The sequence below is a fragment of the Perca fluviatilis genome, chromosome 22, assembly GCF_010015445.1.
Source record: "Perca fluviatilis chromosome 22, GENO_Pfluv_1.0, whole genome shotgun sequence".
Classification (NCBI taxonomy): Eukaryota; Metazoa; Chordata; class Actinopteri; order Perciformes; family Percidae; genus Perca; species Perca fluviatilis.
The window spans coordinates 15,077,261-15,099,624 of NC_053133.1; the positions used below are offsets into that span (position 1 = coordinate 15,077,261).

At 41.8% G+C, this 22,364-nt stretch overlaps 1 protein-coding gene across 7 annotated transcripts in view; it reads left to right on the top strand.

Annotated features, from left to right (window-relative positions):
• ncoa2 (nuclear receptor coactivator 2) overlaps positions 1–22,364 on the top strand; it is a 77,282-nt gene that overhangs the window by 19,142 nt on the left and 35,776 nt on the right. For 4 of the 7 annotated variants that reach the window (XM_039789485.1, XM_039789479.1, XM_039789486.1 and 1 more), the window contains exons 2-3: positions 4,394–4,477; positions 14,308–14,415. In XM_039789485.1, the coding sequence (XP_039645419.1) occupies positions 14,327–14,415 (89 nt within the window). In that variant the 5' untranslated portion in view covers positions 4,394–4,477; positions 14,308–14,326. Of the gene's footprint in view, positions 1–4,393; positions 4,478–7,804; positions 7,883–14,307; positions 14,416–22,364 lie in introns of all 7 variants that reach the window. The other 3 variants (XM_039789481.1, XM_039789484.1, XM_039789483.1) reach the window with 2 other exon arrangements.

Here is a 22,364-nt window from a genome sequence, read left to right on the forward strand (position 1 = left end):
ATGATGCTGGTTGTGTTATTATTATTTTGCCACAGCATCGTTTCATTGAAAATGAGGCATACAGGACCTGCTTATCAGTCCATTCATCATTAAAGCTGGGCTTTTCCACGTCAACTTTTCGCTTTAGGCTCTTTGACAGTGATATTTTTGTCAGCCCATTTTCCACCAATCAGGACGCTGCATACTAAAACCATGTTTCCATAATCATAATAATAATTACAAGGTCCTGATTATGAGAAATAAATGTTATCAAATGTTGCTATGGAATAAAATTACAGGTTCCCTGGATATTACATTTTGATGTGATGTCCCATGGGCCCACCACCTGTGGGAGGAACCGCTGGGGTCGGGTGCGCTACACGGGTGGCAGTGAAGGTCAGGGGCCTCGACGGACCAGACCCGGGCAGCTCTCTCTGTGGGGGAAGGAGCCGGAACTGGTGCGGGAGGTGGAGCGCTACCGGTTAGATCTGGTGGGGCTTACCTCTACGCACAGTCTCGGTTCTGGAACCATACTCCTGGATAGGGGTTGGACTCTTTTCTTCTCCGGGGTTGCCCAGGGTGTGAGGCGCCGAGCGGGTGTGGGGATACTCACAAGCCCCTGGCTGAGCGCCGCTACGTTGGAGTTTACCCCGGTGGACGAGAGGGTCGCCTCCCTACGCCTGCGGGTTGTGGGGGAACTCTGACTGTTGTTTGTGCATATGCACCAAACAAGAGTTCGGAGTATTCGGCCTTCTTGGAGACCTTGACTGGAGTCCTGTATGGGCCTCCAGTGGGGGACTCCATTGGTCTGCTGGGGGACTTCAACGCGCACGTGGGCGATGATGGAGACACATGGAGAGGCGTGATTGGGAGGAACGGCCTCCCTGATCTAAACCAGAGTGGTTGCTAGTCATGGATTGTCTATAACAAACACCATGTTCGAACATAGGGATGCTCATAAGTGTACGTGGTACCAGAGCACCCTAGGCCAAAGGTCAAAGATCGATTTTATAATCGTTTCATCTGATCTGAGGCCGTATGTTTTGGACACTCGGGTGAAGAGAGGGGCGGAGCTGTCAGATTGAAGAGGAACAATGCGGATTCCGTCCTGGTCGTGGAACAACGGACCAGCTCTTCACTCTCGCAAGAATCCTGGAGGGAGCCTGGGAGTATGCCCAACCGGTCTACATGTGTTTTGTGGATCTGGAAAAGGCGTATGACCGGGTCCCCCGGGAGATACTGTGGGAGGTGCTGCGGGAGTATGGGGTGAGGGGGTCTCTTCTCAGGGCCATCCAATCTCTGTACGACCAAAGTGAGAGCTGTGTCCGGGTTCTCGGCGTAAAGTCGGACTCGTTTTCAGGTGAGGGTTGGCCTCCGCCAGGGCTGGCGCTTTGGTACCAATCCTGTTTGTAACATTTATGGACAGGATATCGAGGCGTAGTCGGGTGTGGAGGGGTTGCGCGTTCGGGGGGCTGTGGATATCATCGCTGCTCTTTGCAGATGATGTGGTCCTGATGGCATCATCGGCCTGCGACCTTCAGCACTCACTGGATCGTTCGCGGCCCGAGAGTGAAGCGGTTGGGATGAGGATCAGCACCTCTAAATCTGAGGCCATGGTTCTCAGCAGGAAACCGGCGAAGTGCCTACTCCAGGTAGGGAATGAGTCCTTACCCCAAGTGAAGGAGTTCAAGTACCTTGGGGTTTTGTTCGGGAAAGTGAGGGGACAATGGAGCGGGAGATTGGTCGGAGAATCGGCGAGCAGCAGGTGCGGTATTACATTCAATCTATCGCACCGTTGTGACGAAAAGAGAGCTGAGCCAGAAGGCAAAGCTCTCGATCTACCGGTCAGTTTCGTCTACCCTCACCTATGGTCATGAAGGCTGGGTCATGACCGAAAGAACGAGATCCAGGGTACAAGCGGCTGAAATGGGTTTCCTCAGGAGGGTGGCTGGCGTCTCCCTTAGAGATAGGGTGAGAAGCTCAGTCATCCGTGAGGAGCTCGGAGTAGAGCCACTGCTCCTTCGCGTCGAAAGGAGCCAGTTGAGGTGGTTCGGGCATCTGGTAAGGATGCCCCCTGGGCGCCTCCCTAGGGAGGTGTTCCAGGCTTGTCCAGCTGGGAGGAGGCCTCGGGGAAGACCCAGGACTAGGTGGAGGGATTATATCTCCAACCTGGCCTGGGAACGCCTTGGGATCCCCCAGTCGGAGCTGGTTAATGTTGCTCGGGAAAGGGAAGTTTGGGGTCCCCTGCTGGAGCTGCTCCCCCCGCGACCCGACACCGGATAAGCGGACGAAGAAGGATGGATGTGATGGCATAATTAAACTTAATGTTGATATGGCACACTAATAAACAAGAAATTTTGAAAAGGGCACTTCATATCAAAAAGGTTGCCGACCCTTGCTGTAGACACTTAACTTGCAGCACCATGCTAACTTAATGCAAACCGTTAGTACAAGATAAGATGACTTGTTGCGAGTTTGAAGAACATTAACAGTTAACTTAAGCTAATTGAAAAGGGTTTGACATTTTGGAGCACATACTTGAGGTCTGCATTCTGTTGACTGATTACACTCACACTTAAAATACAAAGGTACAGCATTTTTTTGAAGTAACTGTTTTCTGTCTAATTAGACATTTTCAGCTATGTATTGAAACTCATGAGTCAGTAAACCTTACTCGGTGGGCTTGGCTGTTAGAACTCCCAGTATGATTTCTAATATGCATGTTGTAGTGTTGCATAACTTTTTTTTTTTTAACCATTTTTCTATGCAGATCTTGTGCAGTTCTTACTGTAGGAGGTTACAGTAATTTAGCATTTTGTCAGATTAATGATAAAACATGGACTGCATAAGGTTAAATCCTTTTTGCCCAATCAGAACACCTCAACACACCTAAGCATCCTTGTAGGAGGATCCCTCTCTGAGGTTTTCTTTTGACTTTTCTGATGAGCCTTCCATGGGAGCTGTCCCTGTCCTGCTAATTTAGAGGAGGGGGGGAGGGGAGGTTACTGATAGGTGACCCTCATTAACCGTTCGGGCAGCTGTGGCTCAGCCTGCCAATTGGAAGGTTGGTGGTTCAATCCCTGGCCCTGCAGTCCCATGTCGAAATGTCCTTGGGCAAGACACTGAACCCCGAGTTGCCCCCGATGCTGCGCCATCGGCGTGTAAATGTGTGTGAATGTTTATCTGATGAGCAGGTGGCACCTTGTACGGCAGCCTCGGCCACAGTCTATGAATGTGTGTGAATGGTGAATGGTTCCTGTACTATGTAAAAGCACTTTGAGTAATTGTTAAGACTAGAAAAGCGCTATATAAATACAGTCAATTTACATTTATATAACCGTTAACCGACAAGCAGGCAATGGAGTCCCAGTTCACCCGTCCGGGAGACCCGGACATACTGTCTGCACTCCGTGTCCGCGGACAGCTGCAGACTTGTACCGGTGGCGCAGCGACGATGTTCCGTGCGTGGTCATGGACACATGCAGCCACTGTGGCGTGTATGTCTCAGCCTGTCTCCACCGCATCCACCTGCAAGGTTGTCAGCTGGGTGTCTGCCTGGCTTACTCTGTGTGTAGGACAGCCAATTTAACCTGCCAGTCCTTATATAGTGGCATGTGTCACGTAGGTCTCATTGTAAGCACCGTCCAACAGAAAGCCACGAGCTGAAAAAAAGAGCAGCTTAAAATGCAACTTGGTAGTTAAAAGTTAGCACTAGCAGGTTATCTAGCACTTAAGAAATGGACTGTAGCCTATTTTTCTTTTTTATATAATACTGTTATAACTGTTTTAACTGATGGTATTAATTGGTCAAAATTATTATTGTCAACGGTTAAACGGTTAATCATTAACATCTCAAGTCCTCACAGTCGTGTGTGTGTGTGTGTGTGTGTGTGTGTGTGTGTGTGTGTGTGTGTGTGTGTGTGTGTGTGTGTGTGTGTGTGTGTGAAAAGTGGTTTCACTGTGGAATGTTATTTGTTTCAAAAATGTTGACCTTTTGGAACATTGCAATGCCTTAACAGTGAATACAAATGGAAAAAAAATATTTTTTTTAAAAACATGAAAATAGTTGTCTTTATTATAGTTACAGCTGAAAAAATTCTTCAATTAGCCTACTGCGACAATCAGCAACTAGTTTGATAATCCATAATTTTTCATGCAAAATTTTCTTGGATTGAACAAATAATAAAAAAAATAATCAGTAGATGAATGGATAATGAAAACTATTAGTTGCAGGCTAATATATTTCTTCTTCACTTGTCATTATGTAACTATTGTAGTACGTAAATGGCACAGTACATTGCACAGTACAATCTTATAGCATTCCATTATTATACTCAGTTCTACTTTTGTGATGAGAGTTGTTCGGACTCCCACTATGTACTGTACATCCCAATTTTGCTGTTATTTCTTTCAGCAGGGAGACGTGGATGATGCTTAAAGGTTTCCTAGCATTACCGTCTTGCAGCAATGACCTGGGACTCTCTGGACTGAAACCAAGGTGAGAAGCATAGTCACAGCCAACTCCCCTTTTACGCAACTGTACTGTGCAATGTTTCAAATAGACACACTAAATGATCAGTTGCACAGATGATGCAAATATCTAATCTAAAAATAAAAACTTAATTTAGTATTTTAGATCTTAAAAAAAAAAAAAGACTTGTAGACTTTCCATGTGTGTCCATGAAAACCATTCCATGTGCCCCTCCTGCAGTGTTTTTTTTTCTTGGCTTGTGTCTATAGGCTATTAGCTAGAATAATTGCTCCCTGTACACATGCTTTGTATTCTAGGCTGATTTTCACAATATGAGCGAAGAGTGTTGATTGTGGTTTTGACATGAAAACCTCCAGCAGCCTTTTTCCCACTGCTATCAGAAAAACCACATTTGAGAACTTTGTTTACTGGACAAAATTCTGTTTTAAACAATGTTTTGGTTTAAGGGTATCCCTGACTTGTACAGATATTACTGTGTGAGATGAAGTCTGCTTAATTCTCAGCCTCATTTCCACACAGTTCTTGCTTTACTTTTCTTCTTTGCGCCTGGTCGTGTCCAGATCCAGCCGTTTTGTCAAAGTGAGGGCTGCATCCAGTAGTCTCCTTGATCTGCAGTATTAATCCATTTTAGAGCTTAATTTGAAGCTTCAACCACCATTCTTTCTGTGAGGTTCTGTTACTTTACAGTTTGTCATTTAGATGGTCTGTTGACTAGAATGCATCTTTAAGGATTACTGCATTGCCAGCACTTCTTAAAACACCATTTTATGAGTGGACTCAAAATAATAGTTTGCAGACTCATACCCAGAGCACAATACAATAAACAAAGGATCACAAATGGATATGTGGCAATTTTGACATCTGACATGTGAATCTCCCCTCAGCCAGTGCTCTCAGCCACAGATCAATTGTTGACTTTCAATTGTTGTTGTAGATTGTTGTGGAGAGATTCATTATACATACCAGTTAATCAATTTTGCCATCCCTTACTCTTTGACTCTCTTCCCCTCTCAGGCCACATCCACACTACTACGTTTTGGTTTAAAAATGTTTACACCTGGCGTCCACACTACTCCGGTTATTTCAACATGGATAACTAATTACTGGCTTTACTGACATTGTTGATGCTAGCAGCTGTTGTGCAGTTAGATTTTGCATTATATAATGCCACTACTGCCTACATGTGCAGATACAAGCTATTATTTAAGCGTTTTGCCACAATTCCCATGTCTGGTGGCTTTATCAGCCCTACGTGGAACGCCAGTTGTGGATGAGGAACTCGTGCCTGGTTGGATAATTTTATCAATGAAGTTGTGTTTCTTGAGGAATGGCGAGAGAACTTAATGAATTGATGACTTGATTGAATGTCCACATCAGCCCAGATCAACCTAAGCGAAAGACTACGTTCACATGTGGAAGGAGAAACAACAGAATTGAGGGCTCCTGTCCATGCACAATGAAGTTCCTTAGTGATGAGGGAAGACTCCGGAAAACCTTTAACACATTTGGACTATCCAAATAAGTTGTTTTAGTTATTGACAAGAAGTCTGTAAAGCTATCGCCATCTTCCTGGGTCTGGACTACATCTTAACACAGAATACAAAGCCCAAAGTGAAGGCTCTTGTCGGCAACTTCTACCAAACACGGTATGCCACTATGTTTGGCAGCACACGCATCCAGATAAAACAAGCCCTAGCTAAATGATAAAAAAGCATGTTCATCTCAGCTGATGTAATGTTTATGACATGTCAAAAGTCAAAGGTAAGGTATAGTTCCTTGCGCATCATATTTGTTTTTTGCTATTTTGCAGTAACAGTGAAATAACCATGTGTAACTTCTGAAACCATACATTTATAATGCAATAATTGACTCAACTAGTATACTATTAGTTAAAAAAAGACTACGTTTTTCAAATTGGCTTTGTCAAGCCAAAAAATATGACATGGTTAGGGATGACATTGCTTTTAAAATGAAATAATTATTTTTCAACTCCTGTTCTGCTTTCATTTACTCAGTATTCAGGTATCTTTCTTACCAAAGGTTTTGATACTGCATAGTCATCTGTCTTTTAATGATTCAGGCAGGTACAGAATAATACTGCAATAATGACAATAATAATACACTTCAGATCCTATTTTTGACAAACGTCATTCAGAGCAACAAAACACGAAAAAGTAAATTGCACTATAAAGTTTTTCTCCAGCGATGGAAAGTTCTCCATATACCGTTCTAATATGTTCCCGTATTTGTCTTGCAAGGACTCCCGATCTATGTTTCCTGCCGCATTCATGGCCTTATAGTCGTGTTACTTTCAGTAACCATGCCTCCTTGTCGTCGGTTCAAGCAAAGAAGTCTCTGGTCTTATTTTTCGCTATAGCTGCTCTCCCTCTGTAGTATTCCTGTTTACACTGTTATGCGCATGCCAAGTATACGTGAATGGTTACTTGATATGCACTTTAGGATTGGTAATATGGACAATCTGGCAAAGATTTTTTTTGTTTGAAAACTCAATTTAAAAATGTAAATGTGGTAGTGTAGATGGAGACTGAGGCTAGTATAGTGTGCTCAGTGCATCTCTCTGACATCCAGAGACCAACATTCTGTGCTTATTGTACCGAAAGCCCTCCCCTTCCCATACTGCCACATCCTGAAGTGATTGCCAGTTTTAAAGATTCATGAGTGTGATCAGCTTTTAGTAAATGAGGGTGGGTGGGGGGGGGGGCTGGCTCTTGGTTGCACTCTGGCACTTTAGAGCCATTACCTTGCAGTGATTCTAGAATGGACAAGCTCGTGAGTGGGACTTGGTAGTAGGCAAGATGCATACTTTTTTTCCACTACGTCAATAGCGGTCTGTTTGTCTGTTTTTATCAGATTTTCTGGATGTGTCATCTGAATAAAGTAGATTTGCTTTGTGTACAGAGTAACCAGATAACTAGGGGGTTTAAGTGTCATTTAGCTGACTCTGAAATCTGGACAGCACACACATGTAGGCAAGGGATAGAGAGTGAGCTTTAGGAGAGAACTGAGATTTAACTATATGCACTTATATAATGTAATTTTGTGCTTTAGTAGTGATGTATATGGACCTACAGTTACAGATTGGACTCTCTGAACAGTGACACCCAAGGTCTACTGAACACAACGTCATACACTCTGAAACACTGTGAAAAAGACCCATGACCTATTTTTGTTCCCTTTGTTTCCCCATCTTCCTTTACTGTCTCTACACTCTCATATTCACCCGATTTTATTTGATTCCCCTATATGTTCTGAGTCACTAAAGTTTTGTTAAATTCAAGGTTTCAAATTCACATTGCTCTTAATCTCTTTCAGTCCATCATCACATTCCTACCTCCATCTCCCTATGCTTCCCCCTTGACCCAAACCTAATATCAGAACATCTGGTTTAAGGTAAGAGCAGCTGTCAGCAAGGCCAGCATTCACTGTGCAGACCCTCATCCAAGATGCGTTCTGTTGAAATTGATTGTTTTTAAATACATGTTTGTCTTTAATACCATCTGACATGTTTCCAACATGTTTATGTGTGTTTTGGCTCTCTCAGCACATCTTCTCACCCTTGCAAATATTGAGATGTAAAATGAGAAGACGTGAATCCTCTGGGCCCCTCCCCTGTCATGATTTCCTCTTCAGTGTTGGGGGAAATAAATGGGCCATGTTGCAGCCCACCAGAAGCAGTCTTTATTGGTGCGCTGTTGTTCTCCATTTCTCTCTCGGGGCCTGTTGTGCCAAGAAGCCATGTGAGGACAGATTACACACTAGCGAGACATTGTTCAGTGCTCCACAGTGGTGTTGCACTTTCTCGAAGGGCTCTCATTATTATAGAACAGGAGACTTCGAACATTTCCCCAATAGCTTTTGATGCAGTTTAATGCACAGTCATGCCCAACACTCTCTGAGGTTCAGAAGCACTAGATGTGTCTTTATAATCAAAGCCCTGCTAACTGGCACAAGCCTTCTCCCCCTTGGCAATCAGACACTGTTCTTTTTTTTTATTTTTTATTTTTATTTTTTGGAAACACATTACAGTTATCTAATGTGGAAGAAACCTATGCATTGGGAAATATGGCTGAAATCAGGATCACCAATACTAATGAAGAAATGTTTCGATTTCAAGATACACTCTGAGCATTTTATTAGGTACACCTGTAAAAACCCTTCACCCTAATACAACAGCTACTCCGTAAATTCTACCATTCTACCCAAAGATAACAATGTTCAGTTTTGATTTACACTGTCAGAGAGGGATTCATTTAACCGTTTAAAAATAAAGTAAACTTGTTTAGTGTGGCATTGAATTTACCTCTCAAAGTTTTAACAAAAGTTGGACATTATAAGCTTTGTATGGGTAGAATGTGTGGCACCGCTGTTGTGCTCGATTGTATTAGATTCTATAGGTGTACCTATTTAATTGGCCGGGGAGTATCACAATATGGAAAATGTATGCAAAATCATGTATGTAAAACAAAAACTTTAATAACTGATATGATGAACTGAATGTACCGGGAAAAAGGTCCAACTGTACCCGCCACATTTAAATCATTTGTGTGGCAGAATTTAATTTAATTTATTTATAGGTCTGAAGAGGTTACATTATACTGGAGACAGCTCAAGAGATAACATGAGTGAGTTGTACAGGAGAGAAGCCATTTGAGTTTGTGGCAAAACCTTTCACAGTGCTTGTTTTTAATTTTTTGATTGAATAAAATTACTTTATACTATATATTATTACGGTTATCTTTTATCATTGAAGTTTCTTTAAAATAGTGTCTAAATCTTGTCACGTTCTCGGGAACCCGATCTCCTGTATCGTCTTGTAAGCGTGGTGTCTCGTCACACCCCTAGCTTACTGCCATCCTTTCTGGTTTTGAGTCCCCATGCAGCCAACAGCACCACGTCGTTTAGCATCACTGTTAAGCCCAACTCAACAGTTGGAAAGTAACTTCCAATGTGCGTCCTCTGTTCGTTAAAACGTTTTGTCATGTCATTCTGACAGCCTTACAGCTGCACAGGTGCAGTTAAAGGTTTAATTTGTTGTGCTTTTAAGGAGTTTATGGAAGTTGGATACAGCATGTCATGTACAGGTTGTAACCAGCTGAGTTTGACAAGGGGAAATGTTGTCTCCAACTCTCCTTGCAGCAGCCCCTTGTTGTTCCTGCATTCCTCCCTCGCCAGACTGGTTGGCTCCAGCTCAGTCCAGGAGAGTCTGCTCTTGTGACACCTAAGACATAAGCAATGACACACACCTATGATCACCTCCCTCAAGTGCACCTAGTGCTTTCAAAGTCAATTGATTTTTCAAACTTTGACTTGTCTTTATCGGTGGGTATTCTTTTCCTTTACTAAATGAGCTATTTATTACTTAAATACTTTGTTGTGAGTTAAAGTAATAATAATAATAAATAATATTTTATATTTTGCATAGCATAATATGGAGTCCTGATATTAAAATGTAAAGTCTGGTGCATCGGTCTAATAAAAAGGTTGAGATATTGGAAAATAATCAATGTTGTGTTTGCTGAGGCAGGCTTGTGGTTATTACAGTGGTTTAATAACGTAACCCATCATTTAGCCCTGTGAGTCAGTCACACAGGCCATGATGAAGATGAAAACCTGTAATGAAGTGTTGAGTTCACACTGGCAGGGCTGACCTGTCAGCACACAAATATACAATTATGGTTGCTGTCTTATAAGTGTGTGTTTGTGTGTGAGAGATAGGAAGAGGGGGATAGTTTGGGTAGAGGTGTTTACTACACTTATGCAAGTGGAAATCTAAGCTCCTCTTTACAACTTCAAAGTGACAAAGCAACTGCATGAAAGGCTATCTACTCCAATAAACATTGTGACCCTAGCGTCATTTCCAGTGAGATCTTCTTCAGTTTGTACTTGATGACTTGTACCAATGATCGTCAGCCTACCAGTGCTTTGTCAACAACAGCAAGCAGTTGGTCAAACACACTGTAAATAGCAGTACAGTGCATCCCCCTTTTAACAAATCAATGTCATAGAGACTTTTTCTTAAATGACTTGTTCCCTTCACCCTGTTGGGCGGCAGTAGCTCGCTATGTGGGGAACTTTGCTTTTGCTTTGCTGGGAACCAGAGGGGAGTGGGCACCCAGTGCAGAGTGCGTACTGGTAGTTGGAGAGGTGCCAGTTCGCCTCCTGGGCACTGTTGATGTGCCCTTCTATAATATACTGAACCCCCAACTGCTCAGGGTGCAATCCTGTAAGGTAGCCCCCTCGCTCTGACATCTCTCCATAAATAATGCATGTGTATAGGTCCTGTTAGTCCATATGTGTATTTGGGTCTCTGTCTGTGTGAATATATGTATATTAACACAGTGAAAATATTTGAATTTCCTTTTGTGGGAATAATGAAGTATACATTATTATTATTATTTACTCTTAACCCCTTACTCCAATGGAAATATGGTATGGCCCTACCCTTCAATACTTTAGCTTGGTTAAGTTTTTGAATATTTCTTTAAAAGCTGCATTGCATTCATTCACCATGCCTGTGTGAACAATGGCTTCACACTGTCTATAACATAAGGTAGCTTGCAGTGACTGATGGGGCCATATGTCTCAATTTACAATACTGATGAACTAAATGAGCTGACAGCTTGATGAACTGCAAATTTGGTAGATGCCCTCCAGAATATGCCAATCAGTTCTATGTATAATGAGGTTACTTACCCAACCCCCACTTACCCTACATTCCTCTGAGTCAATATCTGCACACAGCACAGGTGTACCAATGGAGGTCTCTTATGCATGCATGAATTTATGCTCAGCTTTATCAGCCATGTAACCACAGCTTTTCCAATTTCACTGTCTGCATGCTAGTTAGCTAGACTTAGCCTTTTCAATCACTGTTAAATATTCTTAAATGTTGAATTACCCTTTTAATTCATTTTTAGGAGGGTTAAAGAGCGGTGTTGCACATCCTGTCCTGATCACAACCTCTAAGCTCAGAACCCTACCTTCATTCAGAGCCATAAGCGTGATTGTCTGTGCCATCACGGACAACTCCATTAACGTGATCCTATACATCACTACCTTGACGTCGCGGTGTGTGTGTGTGTGTGTGTGTGTGTGTGTGTGTGTGGGTGTGGGTGGTCGAGTGTGTAACAGACAACTGCATAGTATGTGCTCTTCAGATTTTTTTCATTGCTAAATTTTTTATTAAATAATTCAGTTTATAGGACATTCATTTACACTTAATTGGAACAACTGTTGTTATTATTTAAGAGGAAAAAGATTAATTTCCACTGCATGGTTTGGCTCAACTCAACTCCATTTTAGTACCAGGTCCTTTTCTTTTTCTCTTTCCACTGCAGATAGTACCCCTCTCAGTGTAGGCAGGATTCTCAGCTGATCACCATAGCGACCCCACGTCAAACTACTGTGACATTATCTTCAACATGTCACTCGCTGAATCCTTTCATTGGCAACCAAACATATATCCCCATATTGCATGAGAACTGTGACTTGCTGAATAATGTGAAACAATCTCTTTAAGTAGATTTCCCTTAAAGATCACCTAGCAATAAATAAACCAGTCTGAGATTGATAGCAGTTTATAAAAACTTTCATTGAAAAACTAAATGCTTATTTAAATTAACTGATACATACTGAGATGGCAGTTGCTAATAATTTGGAACACTGTGTAGATGCAAACTTACTGTGGCCTGTGAAAGCCTCGCCAACAAGACCAAAAGGAACTCTAACCCTAGTGGCCAATGTTGATAATTATCTCAGTGATGCAGCTCTGTATAGTAAGTGCTAACACCAGTGCCCAGCTCTTCATAGCTGCTCAGAGACCCAGGGCATTCTCTAGGATTAGAGATCCCCCGCTAGTCTGCCCATGTGAAGATCGGACACCCCAGCAACAAAAATGGCCTGCCAGCCCTCTTGCCAGGCAGTCTGACTGTCTGTGTTGTTGTCATTGAGACGTGCCTGGTACTTCCAGTCTCTCTTTTTTTGTCTCAATGTACACTGACCCATCATTACTGCCATGTCAAGGAGACGAAGGCAACCAATCCTATCCGGCTCAGCAGGACAAGCGCAACCAATCAGGTCTAGAATCCCCATGGTAACTTGTGCTGGAAAGCCCAGACACAACCAATAGGAACAGAGAGTGCCACTTAGCTATGAGAGTTTTAATGGCCTGTTTCTGTTGTCATTAATAAAAACACATAACCTCTGCTATAGAGACTGTTATAATTCCAGTGGACAGCACAGTGCCACAGCACAAAGACACCCTGATGACATTAAAAAGAGCATAATGCAAGGACAGATGCACAGTGAAATGTGTGTGCATTACATGTCCATACACTATACAGGCCAATAGTACTCAAGTCACTTGTCAACAGAACGGTGGAAATGTGATTTACCCTTCAGAATCTCCTCTGCTTCACCACTACTTTGACTTCATCCATTTGAGCAGAGAACCTACCATTAGTTTTAAGTAGGTCACTCTAGACCAGGAGGGAGCCAGACTCAAGTTTGCATGGTCACTAGCTCCCTTTTTAGTTTAGCCTGCTTCTGCTAAGCTATGCTATTCCTCTCTGCTCTACATTGTGCTGTGCTGTACTCTGTTATGCTTTATGTAATAGCTGAGCAGTGAGCATTGTGTGTCACTGCTGTTTCCATGGTTAGAGTGGCTGAGAGTGCATCACAACACCGCAAGCCCCAACCTTGTGCATTGTGCTAGGGGAAAAAACTTTTTCTTCACCACCTCTCGGAGCAGAGTGCTGCAGTTCACCCATCTTGCAAGAAGAAATTGTTTTCAGGAATATATTTTTAAATGCAAATTTGTTTTGGAAGGACAAGTGTCCGCATCTTCTATTCTACAGATATCGTCCTATTTTGAAATCCAAGTCCATTAGCCACCATCACAGTTTGGTGCAGATGACTGTGGTAATTAATAAAACATTACTTTGATCAATAATTGATTGTCTTTCATTAAGTGGCATGAAGTTCAGACTGTGCTGACTTGCAGGCTAAGAGGAGGAGCAGAATAAAATATGTATATATATTTTTTTCCTGCATGTGTTTATTTATCCCGCAACAGGAAATTCACATTCTTCACTCTGTTGGTACAGTTGCAGTTACACACATTACACTGGCCCAAAATACACACACATGCACAAACAGGACCTATACACTAATGGAGAGATGTCAGAGTGAGGGGGCTGCACAAGGATGAGCGCCATGAGCAGATGGGGGTTCGGTGCCTTGCTCAAGGGCACCTTGGCAGTGCCCAGGAGGTCAGGGCCCTTAGCCTGCTTGTCACTTTGGATTGCAAAGAATGGTCACAACATGAATTCTTGCTTACTAAGATCTCATATTCTGTAGCTTGATTTCAGAAAGCGCGCACAAGATATTGTAACGTTTTCTTTTTTGAGTGACACAAACCACTACAGGCAAAGCATTCTTATAGTTACTCCGTAAACACAGGCACATGTTGTGATTATAAGCCCACTCTGCTCTTACTGTGAGCTGGCTTTGCTTGGTATCATGTAACGAATGGGCTTTTCTTGGTACATGGTTGAACATGCAGTCTGGTGCTGTGGGCAAAGCGCTGTGTTCTCATTTCAGTGTCTCTGGGGAGAGCTGCACCATCAGAGAGAAATGATTGAATCTCTTTCTCCGCTCCATTTTCGTGTGTGTGTGTGTGTGTGTTGCTCACATACCTAGAGTATATAAGTGGTTTCCACATAATTCGGTGGTTGGAGTTTCTATTAAATGTCGTATGTGATTTATTTATTTTTTTCTTTCTTCATACATTTTGTCTCTGTGTGTTCATTTTCCAGACGCTGATATGCATTGAGGATGAGTGGAGTCGGTGAAAACCCATCTGACCCTGCCAGGGCAGAGTCACGAAAACGCAAAGAATGTTCTGCCGTACTTCTAGGACCCAGGTAAAATTAAAATGTCTAAATACAACTAGACCTATGTTATATATTTTGAGTTGTGTACTTACATTAACCCTTACATTGAGCTGGCTGAATTTCAATTGCTCAGTGTTTCCTCTAGGATTTTTTTTTAGCAGTGGGGGCAGATCTGTCGGACCCATCCCACGCCCCGCCGCCAAATGTTTTACGTATTAAACAGAACTGACACTTCGCTGCAACACAAACAAATATATTTATTCACCTCTATTCACACACAATGAGGCATATTTTCATTTCATTTTCATTGAACTGTATTTTGGAGGAACTGTAGGTCTACAAAATGAATTCTGCAAGAAATTCTTCATAGGGAAACCAAAACCCAAAGTAGGCTATAGTATGAAACCATTCATAATGAAACTAATTGCATATTTGCCTCAGTGGCAAAGTTGGCAGCCTTGCAGTGTGCATTTGATTTTTCTTGGCTTTTGGAAAAATAACTCCAAGGCTGGGTTACACTAGAACGGCCAGGATGGTCATTTTGAACCGTTTTGATATTTATATGTGTAATAACTTTGCTAAATAAAAAAAATAAAAAATTCCTGCTGGTACCTGACTTTTCCTAAAAGAGTCTGTATTTTCATTTAAAATAGTTTTTATATACTGTACATTACACAAAAGGCATAGAAAATACAATCACTTTTACCTATTTTGGCCATACACTATCATATTTACTGCTCGGATTTTCGCGGTTTTGTTTTTAATCTTTTGCGTGGTTGAAGATGCATCTTGGTTGCTTAGTAATAATCATAGTCTCATAGTCAGAGAAATGTAACTAGCGGTCTCGAGTAACAAGCGGGGGCAATGCATCACCAATGGGCCGAAGGCAAAGCCAGAGTCGGTAACGTAGGCTACGGCGTGGATGGACTCGGTTCTGAATCAGAAGAAAAGCACATCGCTCTGAGAAAGGCGCGGTACACGTCGTAGATGGCCGGTAGTAGGGCTGCACGATTATGGCCAAAATGATAATCACGATTATTTTGATCAATATTGAGATCACGATTATTTGTTGATTTTAGCCAAAACAAATTTTATTGTCAAATAATTATATAATTATAACTGCTTTTACATCCATATTGTGCTACATTCCTACTAATACATCCATATTGTGCTACATTCCTCCTTTATTGAAGGATACTGTGAAGGAGTATGCCATTTCAGCTGTTGTGCGACCGCTTTCCACACATGCATGTTTGCCGTGAAAGATACAGGCAACACAATTTTCTGTTCACGTTAACGGCGCATGTGGTGCCTGGTATCTAGCAGACGAAATAGCTACGCGGATTTCTGTGGCTCATTACACTGCCACTTACATGTCTGCGTTGCGCTCTGATGCTCCGAAACCCACGTTAGAGGCAACATAAACCTCACTGCATGTCACGCTAGTAAACACTAATAACACGACACAGCAGCTAACGTTAGCCTACCGTTAGCCACAGTCAGGGTGCGAACTACGGGGGAGCTAGGGGGAGCTCGGCTCCCCTTAATAAGACATGGGCTCCCCTGAAAACGTGATTTGTGAAATTTTGGGGGGTCTCTAAAAATATTGACAATGTGTCATTTTGACGTGCAATTTCAGTTTTGTGTAATGTGATCATCGTGGATTATAATGTGTAGAACTGCAAAAATATAATTCATGCGTGATGGTGATTTAAACCCTATTCACTTCAATAAAGAAAACTATACATGTTATTCTTGTTATGAGCATCAAGGCGTGGCGGCGCTGCGGTGCAAATCCAACTCATGTTTAGTAGGCTACATGTTAACTCAAAGATTCGTAGAAAAAATATAAACATTGGAGGCCATTAATCGGTACGCAAAGTCCTTTTTAATCCATTCTGCAGTAAGCATCATATAGCCATGGCAAAAAGAAAACAAGGCAGTTTAATTAATTTTGGTTTTACTAAGAAACTGTGTAGCGATGACGTTAATAGCACGACTAATTCACCTGCTGCAAGCCCTGTTAGCACACCTCCCACCGGGGTGACAACGCAAGAAGAAGCTGAAGAAATAATGTCCTCTCTGGCTGAAGATGATCCTAACCCCTCTCGCTCCTCTCTCCCGTTAAATTGGAACAGCCAGCAGTGGAGAGCCTGGAAGAGCCCATATACATGGCATTGGCTGTTTGTTAAGGATGGAAGCTTGGGGTGCGTCGCTATGGTCTAATTGAACGGAGGAATTCTGGTATTCTTCTTATTGTTTATATATTTGTGGGTGGCTGTTTGTCCTATCTATTCCTGTCGATAAAGTATGATAGGGTAAATCCTGTATAGTGCATACACTTGTAGCTGTTATGTATCTTTGTAAGTCATTGTAAGTTTGGCGACACGACCCCTGCGTGGAAAAAGTGGGCTCCCCCGAAGGCCACGGTATAGTTCGAACACTGGCCACAGTAGTAACTGGATTAAACACGGCTAAAATGCTGACTGCTAAACAGTGTAGTGCGTCTGTATTTCACTGTAGGATTCCAACAGCGGGACGTCTATGGGCTGAAATATGTGCCACCAGAAACTGAATTTGAATCATTTATATTTGAATTTGAATTGCTAAACTTGAATAATTGCATTGAAAAACTGAATTTGAATCACATAATTTGAAATTGTATTGTTTAATTTGAATCATTGCATTGAAAAACTGAATCTGAATAGTATAATTTGAAGTTGAATTTATTCGTTTGTAGCTGAATTCCAATACAATTTGATCTTCACTGAAACTTCAACTCTCTATATATCCTCACATTTAGTTCTCACTATTCAGATTCAGATCAGCAAATTCAATTTCAAGTTACTGAGACAGACATCCGGGTACTTGGAGGATGAAGGAAGAGCATCGCAGTGCAAATCGATAGGTAGAGTTCAGTGGCGCAGATACACAGGACTCCTCTTCGGCCAGCACATACGTTTTGGAGCACAGCCTCGCTCGGACCGAGAGACTCATAGATAATATAATCTACCTGTTCACAATGTTCAAAATGTAATGCCTGGTGTTAGTAGGCCTAGGTTTATTAGTCACATTCTTCCACTTAAGTAAACTTAATATGAACTATCGCTACATAGGCTACCTTAGCCTAGCCTACTGCATGCAAAGTAGTGTGACTATCCATATTTGAAAATACATGTTAATTAATTTAAACATTTGAATTGCATTGGTTTACTTTGTACATCAGCAAGCCTGCAATACAATGTGATGTAAGAGTCAGTCCCCTGAGTTTATACAAGATGTTTCCACATTAAAACGCAAAATAGTAAATTATTATTTGAGTCTATTTTTAATCAACTCTAATATCTGATCGTTTGTCTCCTTCCTTAGAGCGTTTATATACATATTAAAGTTAGTTTTGTTTGTGATTTAAAAGTGTAGCTTTATCATCATGTGCAGTAACAAACAAAACAAAGAGACTAATTCATGTGTTTATAAAAAGAATATTTATTATAATCAGTTCACAGATCTGAGTCCAAACAGAAACTTCACCCTTCTGAAACTAAGAGGTTCTGCTTCAAAGTGAAGTTTAAACAGACTGAAATGTCCAGGCTCACTGCTCCACTATTCATTCATTTAGTTCTGCATTTAGTTATTTATTTAGAGACTTAAAATCATGTTTCGGCGTCCACAGTCCGAAGTCCCGCCAGACTCCCTTTAGGAAACCTGTGATTTAAACTTCAGCAAGCTGTGACAGTCCGCTCCCGGCTTAGTCCTGGTTCTAGTTCTCCGGGCTTCCCTTCCCTCCAGCCGTCCCAGCAGTACGGCCCCGGCCTCCAGCAGCGTGGTGTCGGTTTGCTGCTTCCAGGAAGCGGGCAGTGATCTCCAGATCCTGCAGCCGCAAACGGACTCTGCTGCCCGCTTTCGCTTCTCTCCGTCTGCGCGCCCGGCAAACACGAGTGGAACTTCCAGCCGAAATCTACATACAGGTCATCCTGGACTATGTGGAAGATCCTGCCGATCACCACTCTGTCTTTGGCCGGTCCGATCTGGATCAGCGGGGACCGGCGCAGCAGCGAGGCAAAGCAGTATTCCTGCCCGGGGAAAGAGACGCTGCCGCCGGCCACGGAACTCTCCACCTCCCGCTGCCGCCGGAGCTCAGATTGCAGGTCCAAGGCGGCATATATATCATAAAACACATCCTCACCTGTGAACTATTATCCCTTGCTGTTTTTTTTTGTCATTTCTTTCGTTCCAACATCCAAAAACAGTTTGGCATCTTTAGTGCTAATCCTGCGCCACTGAACTCTACCTATCGATCTGCGCTCGATTGCTCTTCCTTCATCCTCCAAGTACCCGGATGTCTGTCTCAGTAACTTGAAATTGAATTTGCTGATCTGAATCTGAATAGTGAGAACTGAATGTGAGGATATATAGAGAGTTGAATTTTCAGTGAAGATCAAATTTTATTAGACTTCAGTTACAAACGAATAAATTCAATTTCAAATTATACTATTCAGATTCAGTTTTTCAATGGAATGATTCAAATTAAACAATACAATTTCAAATTATGTGATTCAAATTCAGTTTTTCAATGCAATTATTCAAGTTCAGCAATTCAAATTCAAATATAAATGATTCAAATTCAGTTTCTGGTGGCACATATTTCAGCCCATAGACGTCCAACAGTCTGCTGCTAAAGCTATGAGCTAAAAGACACAAACTAGCACTGGTCACTGCTGTTGTCTGAAAAACAACACAGCCGGGACAAAACGTTGCGTTTACTGGTAAACTGGTAAACATTGTGACCAGCTTATGATGACCGACTGCTACCTGTTGTGGAATTTTCCTCATGTTACTCTGTCCTCTGTGACTGTCTACATCTAGAAACTAAGCTGCGCGGTGCAGGCAGGGAACAGCTCTGATTGGCTCATGGAGACATGTGATCAGACAGTGGTTTATGGAGCGCTAGATTGGCTTTGCAAAAACTGTTCTATGAAGGGAATGACGCATTTTAAATATCGCTCGATCACGCAAATTTGATCGTGGGAAGCCAAAATCGTGATCGTGATTAAAATTCGATTAATTGTGCAGCCCTAGCCGTTAGCTGTCTACGTGTTCATATAACGTTATACATGCTACAACTGGCTGGAATCATTGCACACATCCTCTCCAAGGAGTGCACCAGCTGTAAAATGTCCCGGAGGAAGTTCATGCAGCAACTGGCAGAGGAGCTGAGAGCGGAGTTTATGCAGGAAAAAAAAGGCAGCGGCGCACCGCAGCAAACACCAAATCGGAGGCAGTGCCTGCCAGGTTAGGTTAGGTTATAAATGTTCAAATAACTAAATACTTTTAGTTATTTGGCTGTGAATTATGTTGAATGAATTTCCCCCAATATGTTTCATGAATGTATGAAATCACGGTTTAGTCTACTATGCCATGATATGATATCAAGGGCGTTGTATTGAATCAACAGCCACGTGCAATTTAGCTAGCAGGTGAAGGTGAACGAACTATAGAATAATACAGGCTTAAATTAACTGACAATATAAGATATATACGACTTAAAGTTCTCAAGAATGCATACATGCCATCTCAACCAGGTCCTCCGGACAGCCTATCTCTTTTTTCTTTCTCCTTTTTCTCCTCGCGCTATTCTCCGTCGACGTGCTCTTTACAATCACTGCTGATAGACGGCTTTTTGTATATATATTTCTGATACCGTGGTGGGAGAAATCTAACCGTGGCGGACCACTTGCCAATCAACATAGAGGAAACACTGGTTGCTACATCCGCTACCTGAAGGCATAAATTGCATAATGTGCGTTTAACTGTGTACACTTGAAAGCGATGACAAAAGTATGTGGGTATCACATTCTTTTTCATTCAACAAAGGTCAGGTCCAGAGTCAACCTGTGTGTGTGGTCAGCAACTGTACCCACTGCTTTGCCAAACAGCCTCTTGCCAAACCATCTATTACCCATCAAACAAAGTTGATCGAGATTTGAAGATGGTTAACGTAAAACTCAAGCTCCAGCCACATAACAAATAATGTACATTAACATTCTAGTAGTTACCAACAATGGCTGTATGCTATTATGGCAGCTAACCCTGGAGCACTGTTGAAGTCTGTACAGTAAATCTGCATAATTTATCTGTAGACAAGCACTCAAGAATGAGGATTTTCTTTATTGATGCAGTGCTTCATGTTGGCACAATAAAGAGTCCTTGAGATATATTTCAAGCCCTATGGAGAATAATTGACCCCAGCCTTATGCCTCCTCTGGCTCTCCTCAGTGCCAAGGTTTGCAGTAGATGTTGTGCATGTCATTTGGTTGCTATCAAAATTAGGGGTGGTACGGATCACAAAACCCACGGTTCGGTTCGTATCACGGTTTTAGTGTCACGGTTTTCGGTTCTGTACGGTTCTTGTTATTTTTTTCTTTTAATCTTTAACACTCCAGAAATATACTTCATCATATGATATATATATATATATATATATATATATATAGCTTAATTATCCACAATGTAGGATACAGTATTAAATAATTATATAGTTATATCATGTAATCACTTGACTTTAAGCACATTATTGGGACCATTTCTGAGGAAAGCTAGGTGAGATTTTGATACAGCAAGAGGGAAGACATTGATGATTTCAACATGCTTTTCATTTATTTGGCAAAAAAAGGAGAATGTACAGTACAAGCCAAAAGTTTGGACACACCTCATTCAATGCATTTCCTTTATTTTCATGACAATTTACATTGTAGATTCTCACTGAAGGCATCAAAACTATGAATGAACACATATGGAATTATGTACTTAACAAAAAAGTGTGAAATAACTGAAAACATTTCTTATATTTTAGATTCCTCAAAGTAGCCACCCTTTGCTTTTTTTGATAACTCTGCAAACCCTTGGTGTTCTCTCAATGAGCTTCATGAGGTAGTCACCTGAAATAGTTTTCACTTCACAGGTGTGCTTTGTCAGGGTTAATTAGTGGCATTTTTCCCTTATTAATAAAAAAAGCAAAGGGTGGCTACTTTGAAGAATCTAAAATATAAGACATGTTTTCAGTTATTTCACACTTTTTTGTTAAGTACATAATTCCATATGTGTTCATTCATAGTTTTGATGCCTTCAGTGAGAATCTACAATGTAAAAAGTCATGAAAATAAATAAATAAAACCCATTGAATGAGAAGGTGTGTCCAAACTTTTGGCCTGTACTGTATATTGCCATCTACAGGAACTTATGTGCCTTTTTAGCACATGAAGATTGAAATATTACAGAATATCAATTGAAATAACTTCAAATCAAACTGCCAACTTCAGTGTAGCTCTTACAAAACTGTATCATTTAAAAGAAAAAGAGAGGAACTCTTAAAGCTCCGTCTTTGGAATAAGTCAGAATACGTTAAACATAAAAAAAGTTTACCTTGTTAGTTAATTTCCTTTCCTGGCCTGGGCTGGGACACACACAGTCATACGGTTTGATAAAGTACTTATTGGACTTATCATTGCACTTACAATAACGAGCGTAGCTGTCAGGTCCTCCTGTACGTCTCATCTCCGTTTTTGTGTGTGTGTGTGTGTGTGTGTGTGTGTGTGTGTGTGTGTGTGTGTGTGTGTGTGTGTGTGTGTGTGTGTGTGTGTGTGTGTGTGTGTGTGTGTGTGTGTGTGTGTGTGTGTGTGTGTGTGTGTGTGTGTGTGTGTGTGTGTGTGTGTGTGTGTGTGTGTGTGTGTGTGTGTGTGTGTGTGTGTGTGTGGAGAACTGAGCAGCCCCGCCCGCTGCAGAGACCCGACAGGATCTAAACTGCAGCCGCTTCAGCGACTTTAGAGTGAAAAACGTTACAGTACATTGATGTTAAAAAGTATACAGGTTGGCAGGACGGCCTGAAATGTTTTGCACAGTCTTTCGCTGTACATTTTGTTAGTAACTTGTCCACACCTCTTCTTTCGCGCGAAAGGGAAACGCAGCTGTCTGAGGTCACA